Source organism: Stegostoma tigrinum, chromosome 1 (genome assembly GCF_030684315.1).
Source record: "Stegostoma tigrinum isolate sSteTig4 chromosome 1, sSteTig4.hap1, whole genome shotgun sequence".
Classification (NCBI taxonomy): domain Eukaryota; kingdom Metazoa; phylum Chordata; class Chondrichthyes; order Orectolobiformes; family Stegostomatidae; genus Stegostoma; species Stegostoma tigrinum.
In genome coordinates this window covers 4,594,089-4,621,003 of record NC_081354.1, presented here as the reverse complement: position 1 = coordinate 4,621,003, position 26,915 = coordinate 4,594,089, and the positions used below count along the sequence as shown (strand labels likewise).

Here is a 26,915-nt window from a genome sequence, read left to right as displayed (position 1 = left end):
CCCATCACTCACATTGTGCCCGCAGCGTGCCCCACACCCCATCACACAGTGCCCACAGCGCTCCCCACATACCCATCACACACACTGTGCCCACCGCGCTCCCCACACCCCCATCACACACTTTGTGCCCACAGCGCTCCCCACATCCCCATCACACACAGTGCCCACAGCGCTCCCCACATCCCCATCACACACACTGTGCCCACAGCGCTCCCCACATCCCCATCACACACACTGTGCCCACAGCGATCCCCACGCCCCCGCAACACACACAGTGCCCACAACAAACCCCACCCCCCCATCACACACACTGTGCCCACAGCGATCCCCACACCCCCATCACACACACTGTGCCCACAGCGATCCCCACAACCCCATCACACACACTGTGCCCACAGCGATCCCCACACCCCCATCACACACACTGTGCCAACAGCGATCCCCACACCCCCATCACACACACTGTGCCCACAGCGATCCCCACCCCCCCATCACACACACTGTGCCCACAGCGATCCCCACACCCCCATCACACACACTGTGCCCACAGCGATCCCCACCCCCCATCACACACACTGTGCCCACAGCGAGCCCCACCCCCCATCACACACACTGTGCCCACAGCGAGCCCCACCCCCCCATCACACACACTGTGCCCACAGCGATCCCCACCCCCCCATCACACACACTGTGCCTGCAGCGATCCCCACCCCCCATGACACACACTGTGCCCGCAGCGCTCCCCACCCCCCCATCACACACACTGTGCCCGCAGTGATCCCCACCCCCCATCACACACACTGTGCCCGCAGCGATCCCCACCCCCCCATCACACACACTGTGCCCGCAGCGATCCCCACTCCCCCATCACACACACTGTGCCCGCAGCTATCCCCACCCCCCCATCACACACACTGTACCCGCAGAGATCCCCACACCCCCATCACACACACTGTGCCCACAGCGATCCCCACACCCCCATCACACACACTGTGCCCACAGCGATCCCCACCCCCCCATCACACACTGTGCCCGCAGCAAGCCCCACCCCCCCATCACTCACATTGTGCCCGCAGCGTGCGCCACCCCCCATCACACAGTGCCCACAGCGCTCCCCACATACCCATCACACACACTGTGCCCACAGCGCTCCCCACCCCCCCATCACACACACTGTGCCCACAGCGAGCCCCACCCCCCCAACACCGCTGTCTGTCTCTGACGAAAGGAGTGGGTCTGACGGTGGGCCGCATGCGCCCTGGCAGCTCCGAGCTCCAGTCCTCCAATATCCCGGCATGCCGCGGGTGTCCATCATGGCGGCCGTCGGGGAGGTAGCGAGGCGCGTGTGTGAGACGGACGGTTGTGACAAGGAGGCGCGGCTGCAGTGTCCCACCTGCATCAAGCTCGGTATTCAGGGCTCCTTCTTCTGTTCGCAGGTAACAACAGCCTTCGAGGAGGGGCAGAAGGCACGGTCAGGCTGCCTGCTTCATGTCAGTGTTGGAGTCTGACCCTTAACCATTCCCCTTTGCCCCAACCTCAACCCTGACCTCGATCACACCTCTATCCCTCTCACACCCAGTCCCTGGCAACACCCCCATTCTGTCAGTGAAATCCCCCCCATCGTGACCCACAGGACCCTGAAACTTTTTCCCGACCCCAGCTCTTCAGCCAAACCGCCCCCCCACCACCTCAGCTCTTCAGCCAAACTGCACCCCCCACCACCACTGCAGCACTTCAGCCAAATGCTTCCCCATCAGCACCCCAGCTCTTCAGCCAAACTACCCCCAACACCACCGCAGCACTTCAGCCAAACTGCCCCCCCCACCATCACCACCACCCCCAGCTCTTCAGCCAAACTGCCCCCATCACCACCCCAGCTCTTCAGCCAAATGCTCCCCCATCACCACCCCAGCTCTTCAGCCAAATGCCCACCACCAGCAGCCCCCCAGTTCTTCAGCCAAACGGCACCCCCATCACCCCGAGCTCTTCAGCTGACCAATCCCTGCTGTGCAATCCATGAATGCCAAATCCTTTTGCAGCCCCTTCTCCTTTTGTCTGAGGTAGGTTTTAGCTGTGTCCATTTGAGGCTGATTGACCTCCTGTTTCTGTGTACTTTGTTAATAAGGTTCTGTAGTTTATTTTACTGCAGGCCGTCACAGGCTGAACTTTCCTCATTCCACACTTGCATGATATCAGCAAGTATTCACTGACCTAGAATAGTTCAGCATCACTTTATTTTACCAATAGCAGTTATTGAAAGCAATTAGTGTGTCACTGTTGGTGCCCTGTTTCAAATCAAAGCAGGCTTTAGAAAGCATGAAGCATGTTGTGAGGTAGTTAGTTTGCTAACATCAACAAGGCAGTGGGACGAAAGGCAGCTTTAAACAAATTGTTAAGCATGTATTCTATGTCTTTGATATCTGTTTTTAAAATGTACTTTTTGGATGTGCACTAAATGCTGTATGGGTAGAGAGTGAGCAATATGCAAAACTTGACAATATGCATTGCTTTTCACTACAGTGATGTAATTAGGAAGTGTGCGAGATCTTTTGTTTAGAGTTGCAAATATAGAAAATATTTTGTACATTGCTTATTCCACTGTGAGCAGGGAATGAAGGAATCCCTTAGTGATTAAATGCCTTTGCAGAGCATAATTGCTCTTTTTTTTGAAAATTTGAGAGGTAGTGTTAGGGTCTTTCTGGCTCTGTTTTAGTTGGTACTTCAACAGAGGAATGATAGAGAATAAAACAAATCTTGGAATCTTTCTCATGGCCTCAGTTTGCTAACCTAATGTTTATTATTTTAATGTTAGCCCTTAGTATACTTTTAGTTATGTGAGTATATCCAATCATTTTTAGTGGTTTGCTAAAAATCTACTCTAAAATCAATCTTTTTCCCCTACTTCATGTACTGTGCTTTAAAGTTATTGCTTATCGTTTGGAGAAGTTTTTGTATTTTCCTCGTACTCTTTTGTTCTTTATCTACTTTACTTCTGGATTATGGGAGCTACACTGTCTGTTAGCTGAACTATAACGGTATAAGACATTGTCCCTCTCAATTTACCTGAACTCCTTTGCCATCTCTCACCAGCTCCCACCCTAAATTTCTTTCATCACACATTTCTCCCGTTCCCCCTTAAAACACCTGACCAAAATATCACTGGTTTGTTTACAATTACTGTGTTCCCACTTCACGAACTCTCAGCATCACCATAAACAAAAAGAACATCTTAATTTAAGATAACAAAGTGTGGAGCTGGATGAACACAGCAGGCCAAGCAGCATCTCAGGAGCACAAAAGCTGATGTTTCGGGCCTAGACCCTTCATCAGAAAAGGGGGATGGGGAGAGGGTTCTGAAATAAGATAGGGAGAGAGGGGGAGGCGGACTGAAGATGGATAGAAGGAACCCTGCAGCCCAATGGTATCAATGTGGATTTCACCAGCTTCAAAATCTCCCCTCCCCCCATTGCATCCCAAAACCAGCTCAGTTCGTCCCAGCCTGCCTAATTTGTTTTTCCTCTCACCCATCCCCTCCTCCCACCTCAAGCCGCACCTCCATTTCCTACCTACTAACCTCGTTCTGCCCCCTTAACCTGTCCATCCTCCCCGGACTGACCTATCCCCTCCCTACCTCCCCACCCAAACTCTCCTCTCCACCTATCTTCTCCTCTATCCATCTTCAGTCCGCCTCCCCCTCTCTCTCCCTATTTATTTCAGAAACCTCTCCCCATCCCCCTCTCTGATGAAGGGTCTAGGCCCGAAACGTCAGCTTTTGTGCTCCTGAGATGCTGCTTGGCCTGCTGTGTTCATCTAGCTCCACACTTTGTTATTTTGGATTCTCCAGCATTTGCAGTTCCCATTATCACTGAACATCTTAATTTAATTGCCTTTCTTCCATAAACCAGACTGAGGTTGAAATAAAGTGACAGAAGTACATTTCAGCCTGACCATACTGACTAAACAAACACTTCAAAATGCATTTCACTAGAGAGGGTGCATTTGTGATTCACCAGGATGTTGCCTGGGCTTATTCAAAATTGGATGAACAAAATGTGCAAAAAAGCTACAGAAAATTAGGGTAAGCTGTACAGCCATTAAAGGATTTGAAGATGAGGATTTTGATACCGATGGCAGAGATATAAATAACCCGCGACAGCCTGCAAAGGTAGGAGATAGATGGAATGTAGCCAGTGATGTTCTGCTTGAATTGAACTTGATCATTTTTTTTAAAGTCCCTCTACCTGTGACATGGCTTAGAGGGAGGAGAATTCTTGAAATGTATCCAGGAGAGACTTTTAGGCCAGCACATGGAAACTCCAACTAGAGAGGGACCAAAGAAGATTTGAAAATTAAGGCCAGAGCCAATGCAATTTCCTCCCTTGCTTCTCAGAGCAGACTGAGATACGTCTCATGTGACTTGAGGATTTACCCAGTTTTAGGACACAAAGCTGGGAAACTGGTAAAAGTGCCAGTGGGATATATTTCAATGATAGTGACCTTAACTTTGTAAGATTTAAGGTAGTCATGGAAAAGGACAAGGATGGACAGAAGTGAAGGGAATTGTGGGAAGGCTAATTTTAATAAGATGAGACAGGATCTGACCAAAGACCAGAGAATCCTTAATGTCAGTGAAATGTGCAGGATTAGACTGGAAACAAAGGGAAGTTTATGGCTGAAACTGAGGACACAAAACAGTCAATATCGAGAGGAGTATAGAAAGTGGAGGGGGTAGCTTAAAAAATAAATTAGGAAAGTGAAGAGGAGGCATAAAAAGTACTGGTGGGTAAAAGAAAGGAAAATCTGATGATCTGGAATATTAGGGGGGGAAAAGGGGACCAAAGAGGAAATTTGTGTGGAGTCGGAATATGTAGGTGAGGTTTAAAATGAGCAGTTTGCACCTGAAGGGAAGGTTTTTGTAGATGTAAAACTCTGGTGATGGACGGTTGATAAACTTGAGCAAATTAGCATCGAGAACATGGAGGTATTGTTCTAGCAGGCTTAAAAGTGGATAAATCCTCAAGCCATATCTCAGTCTGCTGTGGTAAGCAATGGAGGAGATTGCAGGACCCTGACATTAATCTGGCCACAGACGAGGTTTTCACAGGACCGGATGACAGTTCATATGGTACCATTACTCAAGGTAAACTAGGGAACGACAGGTCAGTGATACTAACTTCAGCACTGGGTCAGAATTAATCTCCACTTGGAGAGACAAGGATAATCAGCACGGCTTTGAGAGGGGAAGATCATGTCTAACAAATTTGTTTTAACTTTTTAAGGGGAGCATTTTTGTGGAGATGAGGATGTAGTGCAGTTGATACAATCTACTCCGACATCAGTGAGGCTTTTGACAAGTTTCCCATTGGAGACTTGCCAAGAGGTTAAGAACCTGTGGGATCCAGGACAATTTGGTAGATTGGATTTAAAGTTGACTTAGTCAAACGAAACAGAGGATGATAGTCAAAAATTAGTTTTGTGACTTGGAAGCCTGTGTCCAGTCGTGTATCACGGGATTTGGTGCAGTGTCCCTTGTCATAGTGTACTTTAATGCTGTAGACATGAACATAGGAGAAATGATCACTAAGTTTGCAGATGACATTAAAATTGGTGTGGTGAATACTGAGGATGAAAGTCTTGTACTACAGGATGATCAAAGATGGGCTGGTCAGATGGACACAGCAGTGGTAAATGAAATATAAAAATGAGGTGATCCTTTTTGGGAGGACCATCAGGCAAAGGATATAAATTGAATGGTGGCACCCTCGAAAGTACTGGGAGACCTTGGATGGTATGCATATCCAGAGATTCTTGAAGGAAGCAGGGCAAGTACACAGGCTACTTAAGGCATTTGGGATTTTTTTTATTAGTTGAAGCATCGAATACAAACAAAGAGAGGTTATCTTGGAGCTGTACCATGCTTTAGTTGGGCCACAGATGGAATAGTGTGTTTGGCTCCAGCTGCTGCACTATTGGAACGATGTGATTTCACTAGAGAGGGCGCTTTGTAATTCACCAGGATGTTGCCTGGGCTTGAGTATTTCTGCTATGTAAAGAGACCAGCCACATTGGAGTTGTTTTCTTAGAGCAGCGAGGTGGGACCTGATTGAAGTGTACAGTAATAAGGGACGTAAACAGGATAGTAGTGGAGAGAGTCAATAACTAGGGGGCATAAATTTAGGGTAAGGGGCGGGAGATTTAATGGAAAATAACTTTCAACCAAAGGGTGGCGGGTATCCGGAAGCACTGCTTGAAAGGATGATAAAGTCCGAAACCCTCAACATTTAAGTAGTATTTTAAGAAACCCTTGAGATGTCATTAGCATACAGGGGCTACAGGCCAGGGGCTGGTGAGATTAGAATAGATAGGTGTTTGAAGACTCGTGCGGACATGATGGGTAAAGGGTCTTTTTCCGTGCTGTAAAACTCTGACATGTTGAGTAACTGTACTGCCCAGTGTGTTTCTGAAAACTGCAAAGCAGAATGGGTCTAAGTTTCATCCTAGATTTATGATGAGCAGTATGCCAATGGACTGTTTGTCATCCCCATTAAAGTGGTGAGTGAGAGTTTTTTAAAAAAAAATCTACCTCCAACGTCTTGCTACTGATTATGGCTGTTCACCAACTCAGTAATGGAGGGGCTCAAAGATTTGATTCAGGATATTTCTCTAGTTTTATATGCAATATTTGGGACTTACAGGCTATTCTTTGTGATCCTACATGAGTGAATATAAATGCATTGACTCTTAGGAAAAGTTTTCAACTGCGTAGGCCATTACAGGGTTCAGTTCTGTTTATCCTATAAGTCCACAGTTTTTGTCCCTGAGTAACTCTTGATTCAATGGTCAGGGACTGAGGCTAATTTATCTATTATATTATCTCAGTCCAGAGGCACCATGTCTGATTGCAGTTATTTGAAAAGATGTTTGCATTATTTAACTGGGCTGGCATTAAATCTTTGGCCTGCTACTTAATAATAATCTGCCAAGAAATGAGAGAACTTTTTTCTGAAGCACCAGCCTTCACAATCTCAGGGCACCGAATGATGCCTCACAACCAATAGAACATTTTCAAAGCGCAGCTATTAAATATGCGTGTTTCCTATATTATGTACAGCTGTATTCAGTGTTTGCTTAGCAAATTCCCGAATTATAGCACTGTGATGATCGGTAAATCTGTTCTTCATGTGGCTGTAGTATGACTTGTCCACAGACACAGGAAGATTCTGCAGCACTTATTACAAATTGAGCCATGGGACTTTTACATCCCTGAGAGAGCAGACTGGGCTTCAATTTAACAGCTCATCCAAGAGACAGCCTGTCTGATGGCATTTCCTTACTGTTGCACTGAAATGTCAACCTTTGGAATGGTCACAAGTCCAGGACTGAGATTCTGACCCATGACCTTCTGAATCAAATGAGAGTGCGCCTCCTTGAGTCAAGGCTGACAGCTTGTAGTATTAGTATATTTTTTAGGTTTGTGAAAACCATTTTGTGCTACTTATTTGACAATGACTCCAGTTTGGTCAGTTAGCCAGCTTGAATTGACTTGTGTGGCGCAGTATTATATGGTTCGTATTGAAGTCAAATTTGTTGAATTGAGAGAATCTGTTGTACAAGAAAAAGCTAAATTCTCATTTCACTATCATTATTTAATTCAGTTCAGATTACTGGGTAACACTAGGAGGGAGCAAGGGTTGAAGGGAGATATGCAAGAAAAGATTTTGCAAGGGTGATTTGTACCTGGAATGCAATGCCAGGGTGGTAAAGTAGATGCATTAGCAGAGTTTAAGGCATTTTTGCAGAAACATGAACAGTGGAAGAATGAGTGATATGGACCGTGTAGGCAGGTGGGATGAGTTTAGAATGGTATTACAGTTGATACATGGTGAACCAAAGAGCCTGTTCCTGTGCTGTACTATTCTATGTTCTACATGCCATTTTTTTAAACCAAGAATTAAGATGTCTGTTTGTCAGAAGCAAATTTACTTGTGTTTCCTCATTGAGTCAATATCTAATGCATTCTGGAATTAATAGGAACGTATTGTATTCTGTTACCTGGACAGCTATTTTTTTAAATTATCTCTTTATTTATGTATTGCGTGCCCATTTAACAAAAAAATTTCTCTGTTCTGCATATGTGAATTTATAAATAAATGCATATTTTGATGGCTTTGTTCCCAATCATGATTCAAACCTATTTGAATGCTTGTACTTAGGATTATGTCTTTTAAAATAAAACCTTTTGCTCTTTGCCTAAGTTGAAAACCAGCTTAACTTTAGAGAATGCCATTTACCACTCAGCCACTGCTGTCAGAAATCTGCCAAGCAATTGCCAGTGCTAATATTGTATGAAACGTAATCAGCTATGAATCACTTGTTGACTACTTAAAAACTAAAGCGAAGTTCTAAAATTACTTCAGAGCTTTTGTGCCATATTAATGATCGAAATATTAATGACATTACAGACCTTGCACAAACCCCTCAGGCAGACTAGTTTGCAGTAAAGCTTGTGGGACATTCGGTTCATTAGTTTGTCAGTGAATCAACTGTATGATGATGCAAAATCCTGTGGCATAATATGATTTCAACAGTGGATAGCCCAGTGAATTATAGGAGCCACCTGTTAGCTACATCATCAGAAATACCAGTGGTGACATTTGAGCTAAGTGCCCCAACGCAAGGGAAGGAATAGGTGCTTAGTCTGCAGAATTCTTAATGAATGAGTTAACTTTTTTGCTGTTCACATTGTAAAGCCATCCAATGAAGTGAACTTTCTTACTAAAACAGCACAGTAGTAAAAGTGTGCTGTAGTTTCAAGTGATCCAACTGGAGTATCTTTAGCTTGCCATATATAGGCATTGTTCCTCCACTCCAAATTAATACACTATCTTTTTGGTGATCTGTCCTTCGGGTTGCCCCATTTCGAACCTTACTCTGTGTAATCTGTAAGAGTAAATCTAATTTTGTGCAAAATTGCACTTTGTTCAGATCTGTGGAAAACTACATACTGACCAGTTATTAGGATGAAGCCACAACATATGTTAAAAGAACCCTCATGTTTCCAAATGGGGACCACCATAAGAGCTGTATTTTAAGATGACAGTGTACATCAATAATTCTAAAAATCATGATTTTAAAGGCAAATTGGAATTCTTTTACATGTAATAAGGCAAGTGTATCAAAGTTGCTGAAACAGATTTACTATTGACAAGACTGGTTGCAACTCCAAATTTGGAAATCAGTTCAGATTTGCAAGGATTTGGCTATAAATTTTCGTTTCCAGCATAGCCTGGGAAATGATTATCGGCATTACTGATCTTCATCATAACTTGAGATAGCATTGTGGCATTGGGTTGCTCATGTTAATTTGTATTTCAAAATGTACTTGTTTACATATACACATATAAAAAGTATAGTTTTAAACTTTTTTTGTTTCTGTTTGTATTAAATTACAATACTTTTTGTTAAATTTCACAGGAATGTTTCAAAGGAAGTTGGTCAACTCATAAGCTCCTCCATAAGAAAGCCAGTAAGTACTTCGTGGGTGTTGTGCCCATGGTATGAATGTGTCTGCCACAGCTCAGTGCATTACGGCCTAAGTCAGAAGACTGTGGTTCAAACCCCACTCCAAAGACCTGAGTACAACAGTTAAACTGACATGCCAGTGTACTGCAGAGGTAGAGTTGTGCTGTTGGAAGTGGAGTCTTTCAGAAAAGATGTTAAACTTAAGCCTGTCTGCATTCCCAGTGGCATAGAATATCCCAAAGCACTCTTGTTTAGAAAGATAGAGGCAGTCTTTGTATTCTGGATCTAATATTTACTCCTCTGTCAACATTACAAAGAAAATAGATCATCTGGCTTTTATCTCATTGTTTTTTGGGAGTTTGCAGGGCACAACTTGGCACCTGTGATTATACTTTGGAAGTACTTTAATGTAAGGCACTTTTGGACATTCTAGTTTAAATGCACTGTTTTCTGACTTCCCTGGAATATGGGTAAAGGATAAAGCTGTGTAGGTTTGAATGTTTATGAATTAAAATTGCACATCCATTTTATGTCAGAAAATTGCAACTCCTATAAGGTATCTGAATGTTTATCACATTTGTATCAGTAGGTAAACATCTTAGCAGCTTCAAATCACACCCAAATAGCTAGAGAACATAGAAATGAAAAGGTGAGAAAAACAGGTAGATAGGCCTCCAATGAAGAATGCAAAGGAAAAATCAAACAATGTACGGATATCCCAAAATGCTGTATATCAGATTACTTACTTTTTGAGGTGTCAGTGTTATACTGCCTCACAGTAAACTCCTAAAATTGCAATGTGACAATTATCCGGATAATTTATTTTGAATGTTGGTTGAAGAATAAGTATTGGACCAATATATCAAAGACTACTCTCACGCTTTTCTTGGAAATAATGGTTATGGGATTGCATGTTCACCTGAAGGGGCAGGCTGCACCTCTGTTTAAAGTCTCACCTAAAAGATGATACCTGTAATAAGGCAGCATGTCCTGCAGTGCTACGCTGCTGTGTCAACTGGGTTTTGTGCTCTGGAACAGGCTTGAATTCTGGAACTTCTGATTGGGAAATGAAACGTGTAACAGTGGTTAATCTGTTTTAGTTTCTAACCTGTAGAATGCAATCTTGATGTTCAGCAACAAGGTTTAGCCATTTCACTTTAAGCAAGTTAACAACGTGGGCTATTTGGCACAGGCAATATTGCTGACCTAGATCGGAGACATCCACATTGGATTGTCTTAGTGACCATCTTTGTGATCTTGAATGTTTCAACCAAACTCAACTTTTTGTAGTGTTTCATTGCACTTCACAGGCATGCGATAGTCATCAGATGGACACCACAAGATACCTGCCTTTTCTCTTTGTCTGCAGGACCAATGGGACAAGTGTTGGATTGATACAGCTGGCATTCATTAAACACCACAAGCGAAGTGTAGCAATTGGTACATGTGTCACGTCAAAGTTATGAGTTTGTAATTAGGACGACTCCTACAAAGCAAATAAAACTAGCATGGAAAATGATTCTGTAATACTGCATTATAGAAAATTAGTTTGGTCAATGAACAAAATTATAAATTGTTTTCCTTTACAGAAAATGAGAAGTCTAAAGAAGAATCCTCCAAAACTGAGAAAGGTGAAGTTAACACAGATCCCTGGCCTGGCTATCGATACACTGGTAAACTGAGGCCGCACTATCCATTGGTATGTTGAAGACCAATTGTAAATTATTATAAAACATGAAAGAATTTATTGTTCGGTGTTTTGCCTTTGTAATAAAACATGAGGCACTGTCTATTTTGGCATTGAGACTTATGGGACAGTTTTGTGTTATGTTAAAGTTGAATCTTTAATGAATCGAGAGGAGGGAAACAAATTGATTTTAATTATCGACAGTTAATGATGGATTGAAAACTGAATTTCTGCCTGTGTGGAACAGAAGTAAGCCATTCAGCTTCATAAACATGTATCTACTTATGGTGTTGTGGCTATCTCCATACTCTTGCCTTCTAAAAAGTTGAAATCCATAGTTTTGAAATTTTCAATTGACACCCAGCTTCAACAACTTTTTGAGGTAGAAAATTCCAAATTATCACTTGTCTTTGTGTGAACAAGTGCTTCCTGCCCCCAAGTCATTGCTCTAATTTTTAAGGTTATGGACTCTCACCTACCAGAGAAAACAGTTTCTCGCCATCTATTCTATCAACTTCTTTAATCATCAAAAACCCTTCAATCAGATTACCCTTTAATTGTTTATATAAATAAATAGAAGGTGCAAGTTTCTCGTGATTTAACCCAGTGAAGATCCTATCCAGTAACCATAGCAAGTGGAAGTCTATTTCCCAGCTGTGCATTGGTTGTGAATGTCATTATATAGAAATATCAATCATGTCGGAGGTTTCTCTCTAATACTTAATGTCCTTGTAATTCTGTTATTTGAAGGAAGACTACGCAAAGTGTTCTGATACAGAAAGCCAGTTGGTGAAGTGTAAAGCCGGAGCTAATTTTTACAACGTTCTATACATATAGTATATTTCAGAATTTAAAAATTACTCCCAAACTAAAGCTACAAATTGTAGACTATTTATAGGAACTGAAGTGAATCTCTTGTTAGTGCCCACAATTTGCACATATTAAAAACTAATGTACAACTAACACAGAGACATATCTCCTCCAGTATTTGGAACAAGCAATGAAAATTTGAATAGTTGGTAACATGGCAATTGTTATTATTGACAGGAAAAGAGGTTTCATTGATGCATAATTTCCAAAAGTGTAATCAGAAATTGTTAGAACATATGCCAATGTTTTGCATTTTCTTTCTTCTCTAGACTGCAATGAGACCTGTGCCGAGTTACATCCAATGGCCTGATTATGCTCATCATCCTTTGGGTATCTGCCATTGATTTTCAAATAATGATTGTCAGATAAATATTTATATAATCTAAAGGCTTTCTTTGGCTCAAAGCTTGAAGTTCATTACTGATATTTGTGTAAATAAAGCGAGAGGATTTTTCACTACAAAATCAATTTATCATTATTCCTAAGTTTCTAAGACTAATAAGCAGTCAACATTAGCCTTCAGAATAAGGAATAGACATACTTGTATGGTCTGTCATTGACCCAGAACACTATTTAGTAGAAGTGATGCAACACAAAGGGAAAATTGATGGGAAGGTGAATTCATTTGTCTAGTGTGCCTTGGTCAAAGCATTACATAGAATGTATAGTGTATAAATAGGCCATTCAGCCCAACTAGTCTCTGCTTCACACAATCCTCTTTCCACTCTACATCATCTCACACTATATGTATAACTTTATATTCCTTTACTTCTTTATATATTTATCTAGCTGCCCTGTCTAAGCATATTCACTATTCTCAACTGGGTTTAAAAAAAAATTCTTTAAAAGCACCTTCCAAACGCCTGATCACTACCATTTAGAAGGATAAGTGCAGCAGGGTGAAACATGGGAATACCACTGCCTACTAGTTACTCAAGCCACACACCATCCAGACTTGGAAATATATTGATATTTCTTTTGTGTCGCTGAATCAAAATCCTGGAATTCCCTTCCTAATGGTACCGTGGGTCAACCAACAGCACATGGACTACAGTTCAAAAAGGCAACTCACCATCACCTTCTCAAAGAGCAACTAGGGATCAGGCAATAAATTCTGGCCCATATCGCGAGTTAATTTTGAAGAAAACCATGTTTCTCCTGTGTTCCGTTTGGATTTATTGGGATTATCTTAAATTTATGATCTTTAATTTCGGTTTGCTGCCTATAATCAAAAATGCAGAATTGTGAGTGATGCTGACTGCCCACACTTTCGAAGTGTGGGAGCAAATTGTTGACTCGCCTGAGACCAACGATAGAGATCAGAAATGGACATTTTGGCTTCATGCTAGAAAGAAGCACTATCAAACCAATATTCACCACGTGCCAATCAATTAAATTAACAAATTTGGAGCAGAAATAGACAATTTTGCTCTTTGAGCCTGTTTTGCCATTCAGTAAGAATTATTCTGTTTGTTTTGAATTCCACATTCTCTTCTTCACTTCACAATCACCTTTTGATTTTATTATTTGAGAATCTATCTACATCTTACTTGAAAATATTCAATGACTCTGCTTCCACTGTCTTCTGACAGAGTTATGGAGTTATACAACCTTCTGATCTCTAGTTCTGGACTCACCCACAAGCATAAACATTTTTTCCTTGTCCACCCTGCCAAAGTCGTTCCGGATTTTATAAACTTGGATCAAGTAACCCTTTGTCGTTCTAACCTCCAGTGAAAACAAGCCCAGTCTGCCCAACCTTTTGTCATAAGCCAACTTACTCATTCCAGTTATCGATCTAACAAATCTGGTCTGAAGTGCCTTCTCTCTACTGAGAGATAAATATTTTCTAAATAATTTGTTCACCAATGTTATTACACACCTCTGGGATCAGGTAACCCTTGAACCCAGGCCTTTGGGCTCAGGGGTAAGGATACTACCATTGCACCACAAAGGCTCTCAGCATTGAGCGATATTGTGAGGGGTGTAAGGCCTCGCCTTTCTAGACCTGGGAACAAGCATATGACAAAGTGCTGAGGAGAAAGATCAGGAATGTCAGAGAGTGAGAAGAAAGGAGAGGTGTGTGCGTCGCCCTCACTAAAGATATGTGTTTTGTGTATAGTGAACAGCAGTGTTGCCAGCTCAAGAAAGTTTGAGGTAAAAGCTGGGTCTGCCAATGGCTGTGTCCTCAGACCACCTTATTCGCCATCCCCCTCCATACTATTCTGAAGAGAGTTAGAACCAACCCAACCTGGAACATGTTGTATGTGGATGATGTGACCAGTCATTACTGAGAGTGTGGAAAAGCTATAAAGCAAGTATAAGTTAACAGCAAAAGAAAATAGCGGGTTAAAAATCTGTGGTAAGAACTCCCTATCTCTTGATTGGCCCTTGCAGACGAACCAGGAGACAGTGGCACTGTGACACCAGAATGGGAGTGTCAGCAGGTGACCAAATTCAGATCCCTGGCTTCAATTTTCGAGCAAGGCAGCAAACTATAGAGGTAGTTCACACAATAAATAGCTGCAGTGTGGAATAAGTGGAGATTGGCGGTCGGCATTCTTGGCAATCAAAGATCGCCACTGTGGCCAAATAAACACATCTATAAAGACCATGCCCAGCAATGTTGTGAGATTGTGAGACCTAGCCCTTGAAGCGAACAGAAACTAGAAAGTTCACATGGTAGTATGAGGACATTGAGGTGGATTTATCATGTCTTGAAGAGACTGGGCCTGGAAAGACAGCATCCAGGAGAAGGACTGAGTGACACAAATATCCAGGAATCATCTGAAAAGGAGACTGGGAAGGTATGGCACTTCAACCAACAGCTAGGATGTTGGAAATGGGCTGTAGCAAGAAAAGACTAAGGAGGAGATGGATGGATATGATCTGGGAGGTGTGAACTGTGACCCCACCTCATGGGAAAAGGGACAGAAAAAGACATTGATGTTTTAAATCTGTTTACACCTTCACCAGTGTGTTCTTTTAGTAAAAGAGCTCCCAGAATTACGCGCAGTACCCCCAAACCAGGTTTCTGTACACTCCTCGGCTTTTAATTCCAATGCTCTCAATATAAAAGCCTGTGCCATCCTCTGTTTTCAATATCAATAACCTGGGTGGGTAGATGGCATTTATATGTTCTTCATCTCTTTTTGCATTGCTTATTATCAATTACTATTTCAGTATTTTTGAAGGGGAATGTAATGTAATTATATTTTAATTTATGTTTTGTGCTCTCATTCAAGGTGTTTCTGAATCAGAGCAGTCCTTAAAGGGAACGTCTCAAATCAAAATTCTGCCACCAGAGGACATAGAAGCAATGCGAGTTGTATGCAAAGTGAGTTGCCAAACTTTGACTGTTCTTATATGTAATTGAATTTGTATAGAAATAAAACTCATAACATCTCACTGACTATTTTGGCCTGCAATCCCATAAAGCAAGTCAACCCATGCCCCATCCCCAATCTGTTATTTACAAAGCAATTATTTTGTGGAATACTCTCAATCATCTGTATGATGGAAAGCTGCTCTTCCTGAATGTTGCGAAGTGGTTAATTGAAATGAGCACTTCTGCACTATGTCTTAACAAGTTGGATTTATATAGCATTTTTATCATATGTGAAGCTGCTTGCGACATTTCACTGAAAAGTATCAAGACAAAATTTGACAGTAAGCTTTGGTCAGGTGTCCAAAAGCTCAGTCAGTTAGGCTTCAAGGGATGTCTTAAAGAATGATTGAGAGGTAGAGCGTAATGGAGGCTTAGGAGGGAATTCCAGAGTTTGGGTTTCTTGGTAGTTGAAGGCTTGATCCTTGTTGATGTGATAATTTAAATCCAGTTGAGCAAAGAAACAGAATTAGTGAGATGTAGAAATGGGGATGGAGCGGTGAGGCATTGGGAGCATTTGAAATTAACCATGACAATTTTGTGAATTGTATTGCTAAAAATATATATTTTTAAAGTTTTTGGACCTGCTTTAGGTCTTTAATTAAGCTGATGACTTTAGATTTTGCCAGGGTTTTAACCCAGGAAGACGACGCCTGTGTCACAGTTGGTCTTGTTTTGAATGCCACTGGCAGTTTCCTCCATCAAAAGACCTTGTACAGATTTGAGAAGCCTCTGTCCATGAGGTGCTCTCAGCTATGAAGTCATTGAGCATCACAGCTAATGTTTCTGTTAGGTTTCTGTTCCTGCACTGAGAGAATTTCTGCTGATTGGTGCTAATTCTAAGACTGCCTCCTTCATTCCTATTTTACAAGTGAACATTGTAGCACATGCGCACTCTGAGGAAAACCATTGTTAGAAGTCACTTTAAACTGTTGCTTAAACAACAAGATAAAACACAAGCTCTTAATCTTTTCCAGGACTAGCTTTGAAATCACAAGCTTTGTACTACATTTAGCTTGTGGCGTGGAAATTTTGCACAAGGTGATGTATTCTCTCAATAGCTCATCAGAAAAGGTCAATTTTTATGTCAAAATAGTGAAAGGATGCTGCAAATGTGACACTGCTACAACTTCAGGAGTGAAAACTGCAAGTGGGACATTGATAAATAATAACTTGCATTCACGTAGACCATCACCATTTTAAAACAGTTGACAAGGTGCTCATAGGAACATTATTCTCTACTGTGATTTCACAATTACTGCCTAATTAAAATTGGACAGTGATAACCATTTATATCCTGTGTAGACCTGACCTCCTGCAGCCAGTGCATGTGCATTTATACCTGTTAGTCTTTTGACATGTTTTGCATACTTGTTGGGACTTGCCATTTAATTTTAAACTGTTTTATTGCAGTTTGCCCGGGAAGTACTGGATGTTGCTGCAATGATGGTGAGGCCAGGAGTAACAACTGAAGAGATAGATCATGCTGTCCATCTGGTATGGAACAACCATAAAATAAAATCAAGGGGAAATAACCAAAGTTGAACAAACTGGCCCTAACCTTTGCATCATATTTTAATAGAATCCTTGACCACTTCCTTAAGGCTTGCCATTGATGTACAAATCAATACTTGAGAAGAGAGAGTTTTTCACTCCCCTACATGCCATTAAAATTGGATAATAAATAATTTTCTCTTTCCCCTCTTTTTGCTGCCTCCTGTTTCTGAACTGAGACTATTTTCCAGGCAAGTGTGAGGAGCTCTGAGTAGCAGACTACTTCAAGCTCATTTGCTGATTTGATTAAATTTGCTAATGTAACACTGTCTCTATATCATGGTGCAATACCCCATCACTTTAACACCCATGTTTAAGCCTAGCAGCCACTTATTTCATCCTAAGAGGGAAAGTAACTGTTATGCGACTGATCTGCAGTCAGTTTTAAAATTGCAGGTCACCACATCCTTCGTGCTTCACTTTGTTCAGTTGGTTCTGGCTGAAATATCAGATGTAAATTACGTATTTACAGCTGCCAAATTCCCTCTGATTGTCAGGGCTGCAGTCTGTAATTGATCATTGAATAAAGATTCAGATCAACTGGTGTCCCACAGAAGGAACATTCTTGTTAGCATTACTCATGTTATTTTGGATATTGTGTACATTGAGAAAATTGTGTTTGCAAAAACAACTGCTTTAAATGGTGGGAACTGTAACAACTAATTTAAACCGAGCAGTACACTTCATAAATTGTTTATCTTAAAATTCAGAAAGTCCCTGTTTGACATTGCCCTCATTAACATTGTTTTGCTTTAATATTGTTAAGTTGCATTCTCTTGTTGAGCCCTGCAAAATTTGTTTTAACACTTTTTCCCATGTGACCTGATTGGTCCCATGATGGAGCAATCTTTTCAAGCTATAACCTTTAACTGGTGGCGCCTCTTTGTCTCCAACCTGTCTGATCTGCAGCCCTCCTGGGTCGCAGCCTGTCCAATATGGCCTCCCTTTCTGACCTGTTGACTTGTGCCCTATCACCATCCCCTCCCGGAATCTCTGACTTGCTTGCTGCACACCCCATTTGTTGCACTTTTGTCCAGTAAAACTATTGATCTCAAGTTTACAATTCTTCTTTGAACTAGATGTCTCCCATAATTTTATGTTCCTGTCTGTACTGCTTATGCCACCAATGTTGGTTGTCATTGGAAAAATTTTAAGAGAAGAGGTTCTTTTGTAAAATATAAGTAATTAACAAATATGGAAAATTATTGAAGCTCCTGCACAGATTGTTGGACATGACTCAAGATTTTTTTCTGGTTTGAGTACACAGCATTATTCCTGTTTTTTTTTTGTCTAACCAATCTCCTAACCATGTCAGTACTTGCAGTCAACTCCATGCTTTAATTTTGCTTTAAGATGGTTATTTGGAACTGCTGAGTGTGTTTGGGAAATCCATAAGAACTACGTCCATCTTTCTGTCTACTGCTTTAGCTACTTTAAGTTTGATGTATCAGCGTATTCGAGGTACTTCTTTAATTAACTTGAGTATCTCCAAGTGCCCAATTATTCTATCCCTATTTATAGACACCAAGAAATACTTTGGAGTGGGATTTCAAGTAGTGAAATCAGAGGGGGATCCAGAGATGAATTTATCGAAACTATGTTAGCCACAATTGTGGGTTGCTCATTTACAATTTCTGAAATGTGAACATAAATAAAGGTTAAGACACAAGACAACTATTCTTTCTTGATCTTTTAAGACTGACATTTAAAATTAACTTTCTGCAGTCAAAATGATCTGGATTTGAATGCGAGAGCTAACCAGTGTTCTCTATGCTTAGGCCTGTTTAGCACGCAATTGCTACCCGTCACCGCTCAATTATTACAATTTTCCAAAATCGTGCTGTACTTCTGTAAATGAGGTGATCTGTCATGGAATCCCAGATGCACGGCCATTGCAAGAAGGTGACATTGTTAATGGTGAGTATTAACACAAGGGATACTGAGTCTGTGGGAAGATAACAAAAGAGTTCTGCCTCTCAGTAATCTGAAGTTTTTTTTGCACACCCCATTTCAGTGAAATTTGTTATCAAGCCTCCTGTTTACTGGAAAACTGCAGCCACCAGAGTCACCAATATCCCTCTGGGGTCACTGTTAGAATATACTATATTCATGTTTTCGGATCTGAAGTGATCATAAGAGTAATTTGTGAAAGGTTCCAGTACTTTTTCTTTAGAAAAGAGACAAAAACAGGGTCCCAGGCTCTGCAAATTTCAGTTAAAGCATGTTTTGATTACATTCCTATTATTAGCACAAACTGCAGTGGGTTAACTGGTATTTTGATTTTACCAAAATCACACTACCCTGACACATGCTGGATATCGGAAATGTTTGTATTCTTTCTTTTACAGTGGACATTACAGTTTACCGCAATGGCTTCCATGGTGATTTAAATGAAACTTTCTTTGTTGGTGAAGTGGACGAAGCCTCCAAGAAACTGGTGCAGACAACCTATGAATGTCTAATGCATGCCATAGATTCAGGTGAGGAAATGGGACTTAATTGTTCCATTTTTAAACAATAATGGGTGCAAAGACAAAACTGGTGTCAGCCTGGGCTCGTTCCTCATTGGAAATATCCCCAGCGTTAACCTCCCTCTGTAAAAATACATAGAATGTATAGCAAAGAAGCAGGCCATCTGGTCCAACAATGCCAAGCTACATTTGAGATCATCTTTAGCCTCCTCAATCCTCATCTCATTCTGTCAATGTAACCCTCTGTTCCTTTATTCCTTGTATTCACTTCAAACACTATCTGTGTAATAAGTTCCACACTTCTGCCAGTTTCTGGGGAAAGAGGTGCTCCTGAATTCTCTCTTGAATTTCTGTTATATTGAAAACCCTTAGTTTCGTTCTTCCCCACAAGTGGAAAACAGTCTGTCGCTGTGTTCCCTTCTCATTTTCACGCAAGAATCCCTGTCTGTCAGATGACATGCTTTGAGCTACCACGGCAAGAGAAGTTATAGTCTAATGGTTTATTTGTGATTTCAGATAAACCTATTGGACTGTCATGTGATTTCTGACCTTGTTCACCCCAGTTCAACACTAGCGCCTCCACATCATGACAACAAAGGACCTTGCTAAGCAAGGCAAGTCAGGCCTACTTTGTGGCTTATCTGCACCACTGGATCCTCAAAATAAAACCCTTATAAAACTGTGGAGAGACACAGACAATATTGCACGCCACAGAGGAGTGTCCCCTTCACAGATTAAATGGCAGACTAATCACCTTAGATTCAGCAAGTGAGGAAGCTGTTGTTTGGCTCCATGAATTTGCATTAGCTACATAAAATTAAATAAACTACTTTTAAAGAACTCCATTAGTTTAATCTGTCAGCCTTATCTTTGAGAGAAATCAGCCTGTTCATCATTTCCTGACAGGTGTAACCTTGCTGCAATCACCAGCAGAACTAACAAATCATCATAAATATTATGTTGGTCACAGTCCACAACTTTGCATCCAGGTTACCTGAGCAATGAGGTACATTGTTTTATACTGAAGTTTGTCAACAGATCTAGTTATTTGAGTTCCATGTATCCATGTTACAATTTCTTGTTCTGTTTTTTGGTAATACTTTTTGTGACAAATAGCACCATCATAGTGTGTTTTCTTTGCAGTAAAGCCCGGTATTCGTTACAGAGAATTGGGTAATATTATACAGAAACACGCACATGCAAACGGATTTTCGGTTGTTCGAAGCTATTGTGGACATGGTATCCACCGACTGTTTCATACTGCACCCAATGTGCCACATTATGCCAGTAAGTCATGCCTGCTTAATCTTACATATGTGAAATTCAAATGATGGCTTTGGTTACTGTGTTTAGCCTTCTTCAGAGATGTGCTCAATGATGTTTTTTTCCCAAAACAAAATTGCTAAAAAGTTTTTTTCTTTTCGCACCTGTCTGACCCATGTTTTTAATTTTTCACCAACCTGATGAAAAATTGTTTTCAATGAATGTCATAGATGCATGAATAAGTTTTCTTTTTCGCTGCTAGGTCAAGCGCAGATTCCCAGATCACGCTCACTCTCTGTCAGCAAGACAACTAAATATACGTTACTGTCTCACTCTATGTAATCATCTTTTACTTGCATGACAAAGTATGCGTTAGCAACAATGACTAGTGAAAGAACTGTGGGTGTGGACATGCAAATTTTCTCAATCTGCTATGTTATGATCTGGAGTGCACTGCCTGAAACATTGGTGGAATTAGTGCATAGAACATAATGACTTTGAAAGGAACAGTGTGTAAATATTTGAAGAGGAAAAGGTTTCAGGGCTATGGGGAAAGGGCAAGGACCAATTGAATCACTCATTTAAAGAGGCAGCAAAGGTATAGTGGTTGAATCGCTATTTGTCGTCTGTCATTCAATGATTCTCAGATCCTCATGCATGGAAGGTTTAATCAACAGTGCAGTATTTGTCCTCACATTAATATTTGGCTCTTTCAAACATACAGCAGTCCTCTGATAAAACAATGCAAGTTGTAAATGCTAATTTGTTGCCCGTAAGACCCAGAGAGTTTTGTTCCAAATGTGCAGGACAATTTTTTTACAGTTCAAACTTGACTAAAATCTGTGTGGGAGAAGTGGACAAAGGACAAACTTTGTGTGTGTGTGTGTGTGTGTGTGTGTGTGTGTGTGTAGAGACCTATGTATTAAAAGGAGCTTTTCAAGCATGAAACATTACTGATCTAATTGTCACCTGGAATTTACTTTAACCAGAATATTTAATTTTGAACTTTGAGAATGATTCCTAGTTCATGGTTTCTGAGTGTTGGTTGAATTTTCAGGCAGCCCAACTCACTTAACTCCTGCAAGTTGGTGTTTTATTTTACTTGAGTCTAATTTGCAGATGGCACAGATGTTTCTAGACGTGTCTTTCAGTTAGAACAACTCCAAGTTAATTGGCTTGGCCAGCTTTTTCCCTGGCATTAATCTGCTGAATTTCTGATATAAACATGCTGTGATTTGAATATTCTTTCTGAATGGATGGCTGGAAACTGCTCACAGTGCTCAAAATTGTGACCGAAGTCATTCTTTTGTCCACTGTTGCTGAATCGTTATTGTTTCAATATTGGACAAGTAGTAATACTCATGTTCAAACTTGTCAATTTTTTCTACAACTGATTTGGTATACCACTGTTTCCAAATTTGTATTTCATAATGTTTTGCTGCATGATCGTAGTTTTTATTCTGTTTACATTGATCTGCAACAACTGATTTGTAAAAATTAGGCCCTCTGTAATTTCTGCAGTTGTTAATGTGATTAAATTTAAAAGCACCAATTTTTCTAAGGAAGGATTTTAAGGAAGAGCATTCAGAAATGATTACTGAAGCAAATCAAGCAAGCATGGTGGACTGGTTTGGTAAGATTAGATCACATTTGGTTCCAGGCAAGCTAGCCGACTGGATACAAAATTAGCTTGGAGTTAGGAAACAGAGAGCGGTAGTAGAGGTTTGATTTTGGACTAGAGGTGTGTGACCAGTGGTGTGCCACAATAATCACTAGTTCCACTGCTTTTTGTCATTTATAAAGGAAGGGTGTTGTGACACTTGAAAGGGTTCAGAAAAGATTTACAAGGATGTTGGAGGGTTTGAGCTGTAGGGAGAGGCTGAATAGGATGGGGCTCTTTTTCCTGGAGTGCCAGAGGCTGAGGGGTGATCTTACAGACGTTTATAAAATCATGTAGTAGAGGGTAGATAGACAAAGGTCTTGTTCCCAGGGTAGGGGAGTCCAAAACTAGAGAGCATAGACCTAAAACTAGATCGGTTTACGGTGATGGTGGAAAGATATAAAAGCAATCTAAGGAGCAGTTTTTTAAGAGACTGGCGTGTGTATGGAATGTGCTGCCTGAGGAAGTGATGGAGGCTGGTACAGTTACATTTGAAAGGCATCTGGATGGGTAAATGAACAGGAAGGATTTAGTGGGATAAGGGCCAAATGCTGGCAAGTGGGACTAGTTTAATTTACGATGGCTGGTCGGCATAGACGTGTTGGACTGAAAGGTCTGTTTCCGTGCCATAAATCTCTAACTATGATTTAGATGTGAATGTAGCAGGAATGGTTAGTAAGATTGCAGATGACACCAAAATAGGTGGTGTATTAAACAGTGAAGAAGATTATATCAGAGTACAATGGGACTTTGATCAAATTGGCCAATGCGCTGAAGAGTGTCTGATAGATTTTACTTTAGGTTAAGGTGCGGTGTTGCATTTTGGTAAGGCAAATCAGGGCAGGACTTCCACAGTTATTGGGGGGAACCTCTGGAGTCTTGCCGAACAGAGACTTGAGGATGCAGGTACACATTCCTTAAAACTGGAGTTGCAGGTAGACAGGATGGTGAAGGCGGCGTTTGGCACGCTTGCCATCATTTATCATAATACTTAACATAGGAGTCGGGGTGTCATGTTATGGCTGTATAGGACATCGGTGAGGCCACTTTTAGAATACTGCATTCAATTCTGGTTGCCCTTCTATAGGAAAGACGTTGATAAACTTGAGGGTGCAGAAAATATTTACAAGGGTGTTGCCTCGACTGGAGGGATTGAGCTTTAGGGAGAGGCTGAATAGGTTGAGGCTGATTTCCCTGGAGCATCGGAGATTGATGGGTGATTTTATGGAACAGAAACAAATTGCTGGAAAAGTTCAGCAGGCGTGGCAGCATCTGTGAAGAAACAAATCAGAGTTAACGTTTCGGGTCTGACCCTTCCTCAGAACTGATGGCAGCTGGGAAAACGTAGGTTTATATGCTGAAAAAAGGGAGGGTAATGGGGTAGGGAGTAAGCAATAGGATAGAACCTGAAGAGAGAGAAGAGCAGTTCGATTGATGCTAGTTATTAACGATCTGGCTTGGAGGGTGAATAGTTGTTAATGGGGACTGTTAGTGACTAACAATAGGCTGTGTGATAACAAGGCCTGGTGTGTGGTGTAGGAGGTTAGTACATAGAGTTTAGGCCCTAAAATTATTGAGTTTGACATTGAATCTGGAGGGCTGCAGGGTCTCCAAGCGGAAAATGAGGTGTTGTTCTTCCAGCTTGGAATGAGCTTTGCTGGAACACTGCAGCAAGCCAGAGACAAGTGGTGGCGAGGGAACAGGGGGTGCATTCAAGTGGCAGGCAATAGGTTGCTGAGGGTCTTTTTTGCGACCAGAATTTAGATGTTCTGTGAAGTAGTTGTCCAGTCCATGCTTCATTTTCCCAATGTAGAGGAGACCAGATTGTGAGCAGTCAATGCAGTAGACTAGATTCTGTGAAGTGCAGATGAAATGTTGCTTCACCTGGAATCTATGTTTGGGCTCTTGGATACTGGGGAGGGAGGAGGTATATAGGCAGGTGTTACACCTTCGCCAGTTGCAGGGGAAGGTGCCGTGGGGTTTGGGAGTGTTGGGGGTAAAGGAAGTGTCGGCCAGTTTGCCCTGTAGGGAATGGTCCCTGCGGAAGTGGGGGAAAAGGAGGGGAACATCTGTGAAGAGAAAAAAAACAAAGTTAACGTTTCGGGTCTGGTGACCCTTCCTCAGAACATGCTCTTTGCTGCATCTGGACCCAAAACATTAACTTTGTTTTTTCTCTCTTCGCAGATGTTCCCCTCCCTTTTCCCCCCCTTCCGCAGGGACCGTTCCCTACAGGACAAACTGGCCCACTCTTCCTTCACCCCCAACACTCCCAATACCTGCAACTGGCGAAGGTGTAACACCTGCCTATATACCTCCTCCCTCCCCAGTATCCAAGGATTATCCAAAAGTTAATGTTTCGGGTCTGGGTGCAGCAAAGGCCATGTTCTGAGGAAGGGTCACCGGACCCAAAACATTTACTGTTATTTTCATTCACAGATGCTGCCAGACCTGTTGAGCTGTACGAGCAACTTTGTTTTTACTCAAGCAAAGAATCCTCTCAGAAATTCCTGTCTAACGTCCCAATAATGAAGTTCTGTGTAAAAGTTCTGTATAGTAGCAGATCTCGAGGCCTCCATTCTGCTGCTGACTGTCTTTGTAAGAATGCAGTTGAGAATTTAACCATAGATTTGTTGTTTCAGAAAATAAAGCTGTTGGAGTGATGAAACCTGGTCACGTGTTTACAATTGAGCCCATGATTTGTGAGGGTAAGCTGCTAATGACTTTTGTTTCACAAAATTAATTAAATAACTTATACTCAGTTAATGGAATGTTATGCAAACTTAATCTGTTTTCATAAAAGCCTACGAAGTGATTTGAAAACCATTCTGTTTCTTTTGGGAGCATTCTCAAGACACAAAGTCTGAATTCAAATAGCAAGAACAGTGTTACTTTTAGAACATAGAACAGTACAGTACAGGCCCTTCAGTCCACAATGTTATGCCAACCTATTACCTACTAAAATCAATCTACCTTGCATACCCTACATTTTATTATCCTCCACGTGCCTATCCACAAGTCACTTAAAAGTCTGTAAAATATCTGACTCCACCATCACTGCTGACAGCGCATTCCACACCCCCACCAATCTCTGCGTGAAGAACCTAACTCTGAAATCTCCCCTATACCTGCCTCCAATCGACTTAAAATTATGCCCCCTCATAATTGTCAATTCCACCCTGGGAAAAAGTCTCTGTCCACTCTATCTGTACCTCTCATCATCTTGTGCACCTCAATCAAGTTACCTCTCATCCTTCTTCGCTCCAATGAAAAAAACCCTGGCTCCCTCATTCTTTCCTCATAAGACCTGCCCTCCAGTCCAGGAAGCATCCTGCTAAATATTCTCTCCTTCCACATTTTTCCTATAATGAAGTGACCAGAACTGAACACAATATTCCAAGTGTGGTCTAACCAGAGTTTTATGGTTGCTGCATTATTTTAAAATGTTAACATTTGCCATAGGTTAATAATGTCCTTTTAAAAATAAATATATACCAAGCATGGGCTAATTTCTGTAAGAATAGAACTGAAAGCTGGAGAGGTCATATCACACTTGTTAGTTAAACCACATTTTGGCATCTGTCCATAATCCTTGTCTCCATATGACTAAAAGAAGTGGAGGGGTTGCAAAAAGTGGGAAAGAATTGACAAGAATCATGCTAGAATTGGAGGAATATACTTGTCAGGAGTGACTGAGAGACTCCCCTGTAGGTGGAGTTTAGAACTGGTCATGCAGTTTAAGAATTAAGGGTCCACGATGAGAAATCTTTTTCTCATGGGGGGACTTACACTACAGAATTCTCTTCACTAGGAGGCTGTGTCATTAAACAAGTGTACAACTATGCTGTAGCAGAAAGTGGAGTTGAGGTCAGGTCAGATCAGCCATGATCTTATCAAATGGTGGAGCAGGCTGAATGGGTTTACATCTCTTTAATGTCCTAATTCTTGAATTTGTGTATGATGGCTGAATGTCTGCCTCTTGTGTTGTATCATTCATTGATTTGCTGCAGATATATTTGCAAATAGTTTGATGTCTTTGCAATCAAAAAGAACCCTATTATGTTTTCTGCCTGTCAGGGGCATGGCACGATGAGACATGGCCAGACAGCTGGACTGCAGTAACCAAGGATGGCAAGCGTTCTGCACAATTTGAGCACACCCTTCTGGTTACAGAGACCGGCTGTGAGATCTTGACAAGACGCCTGGAGGACAATGGTCGGCCTTATTTTGCATCACAGTTGTAGCCCAACCCCCTCACTCTTGTACCTGCTGGCAACTTCCTTGCTGTCTTCACCTGGAATACAACAAATGCCTTAAGGCACTTGATTTGTCTGTCTTTCTTGGTTTGGATGCTGCAAAGCACTGGATGCACAAACAGCCTGTTCGTGATATTTCTTCTTGTCCCTTCCTACTCCTCCTCCCCAAAATACTTCTGGTCCTAATGGCAACTCTTGCATGCTTGTATCTTAAATGTTTCTTAATTGAATAAAATTTGCGACTTCTATC

General features: G+C 41.5%; 1 protein-coding gene across 1 annotated transcript; it reads left to right on the top strand.

Moving 5' to 3' along the window:
• Positions 1-1,303: 1,303 nt before the first annotated feature.
• Positions 1,304-26,915, top strand: metap1 (methionyl aminopeptidase 1). Its single transcript, XM_048545508.1, has 11 exons — positions 1,304-1,436; positions 9,475-9,526; positions 11,112-11,221; positions 12,349-12,409; positions 15,325-15,416; positions 16,878-16,961; positions 18,797-18,935; positions 19,367-19,498; positions 20,633-20,776; positions 25,052-25,117; positions 26,487-26,915. Exons 1-11 carry the CDS (start codon positions 1,314-1,316, stop codon positions 26,651-26,653), a joined length of 1,170 nt encoding a protein of 389 aa, XP_048401465.1. The 5' UTR covers positions 1,304-1,313; the 3' UTR covers positions 26,654-26,915.

What these genes read in the sequence shown, in the direction of transcription:
- metap1 (XM_048545508.1), top strand. Translation starts at nt 1,314, where the DNA reads ATGGCGGCCGTCGGGGAGGTAGCGAGGCGCGTGTGTGAGACGGACGGT. An exon ending in GCTCCTCCATAAGAAAGCCA is followed by an intron (nt 9,527 to 11,111) that starts GTAAGTACTTCG and finishes TTTCCTTTACAG; the next exon opens with AAAATGAGAAGTCTAAAGAA. An exon ending in TGAGGCCGCACTATCCATTG is followed by an intron (nt 11,222 to 12,348) that starts GTATGTTGAAGA and finishes TTTCTTCTCTAG; the next exon opens with ACTGCAATGAGACCTGTGCC.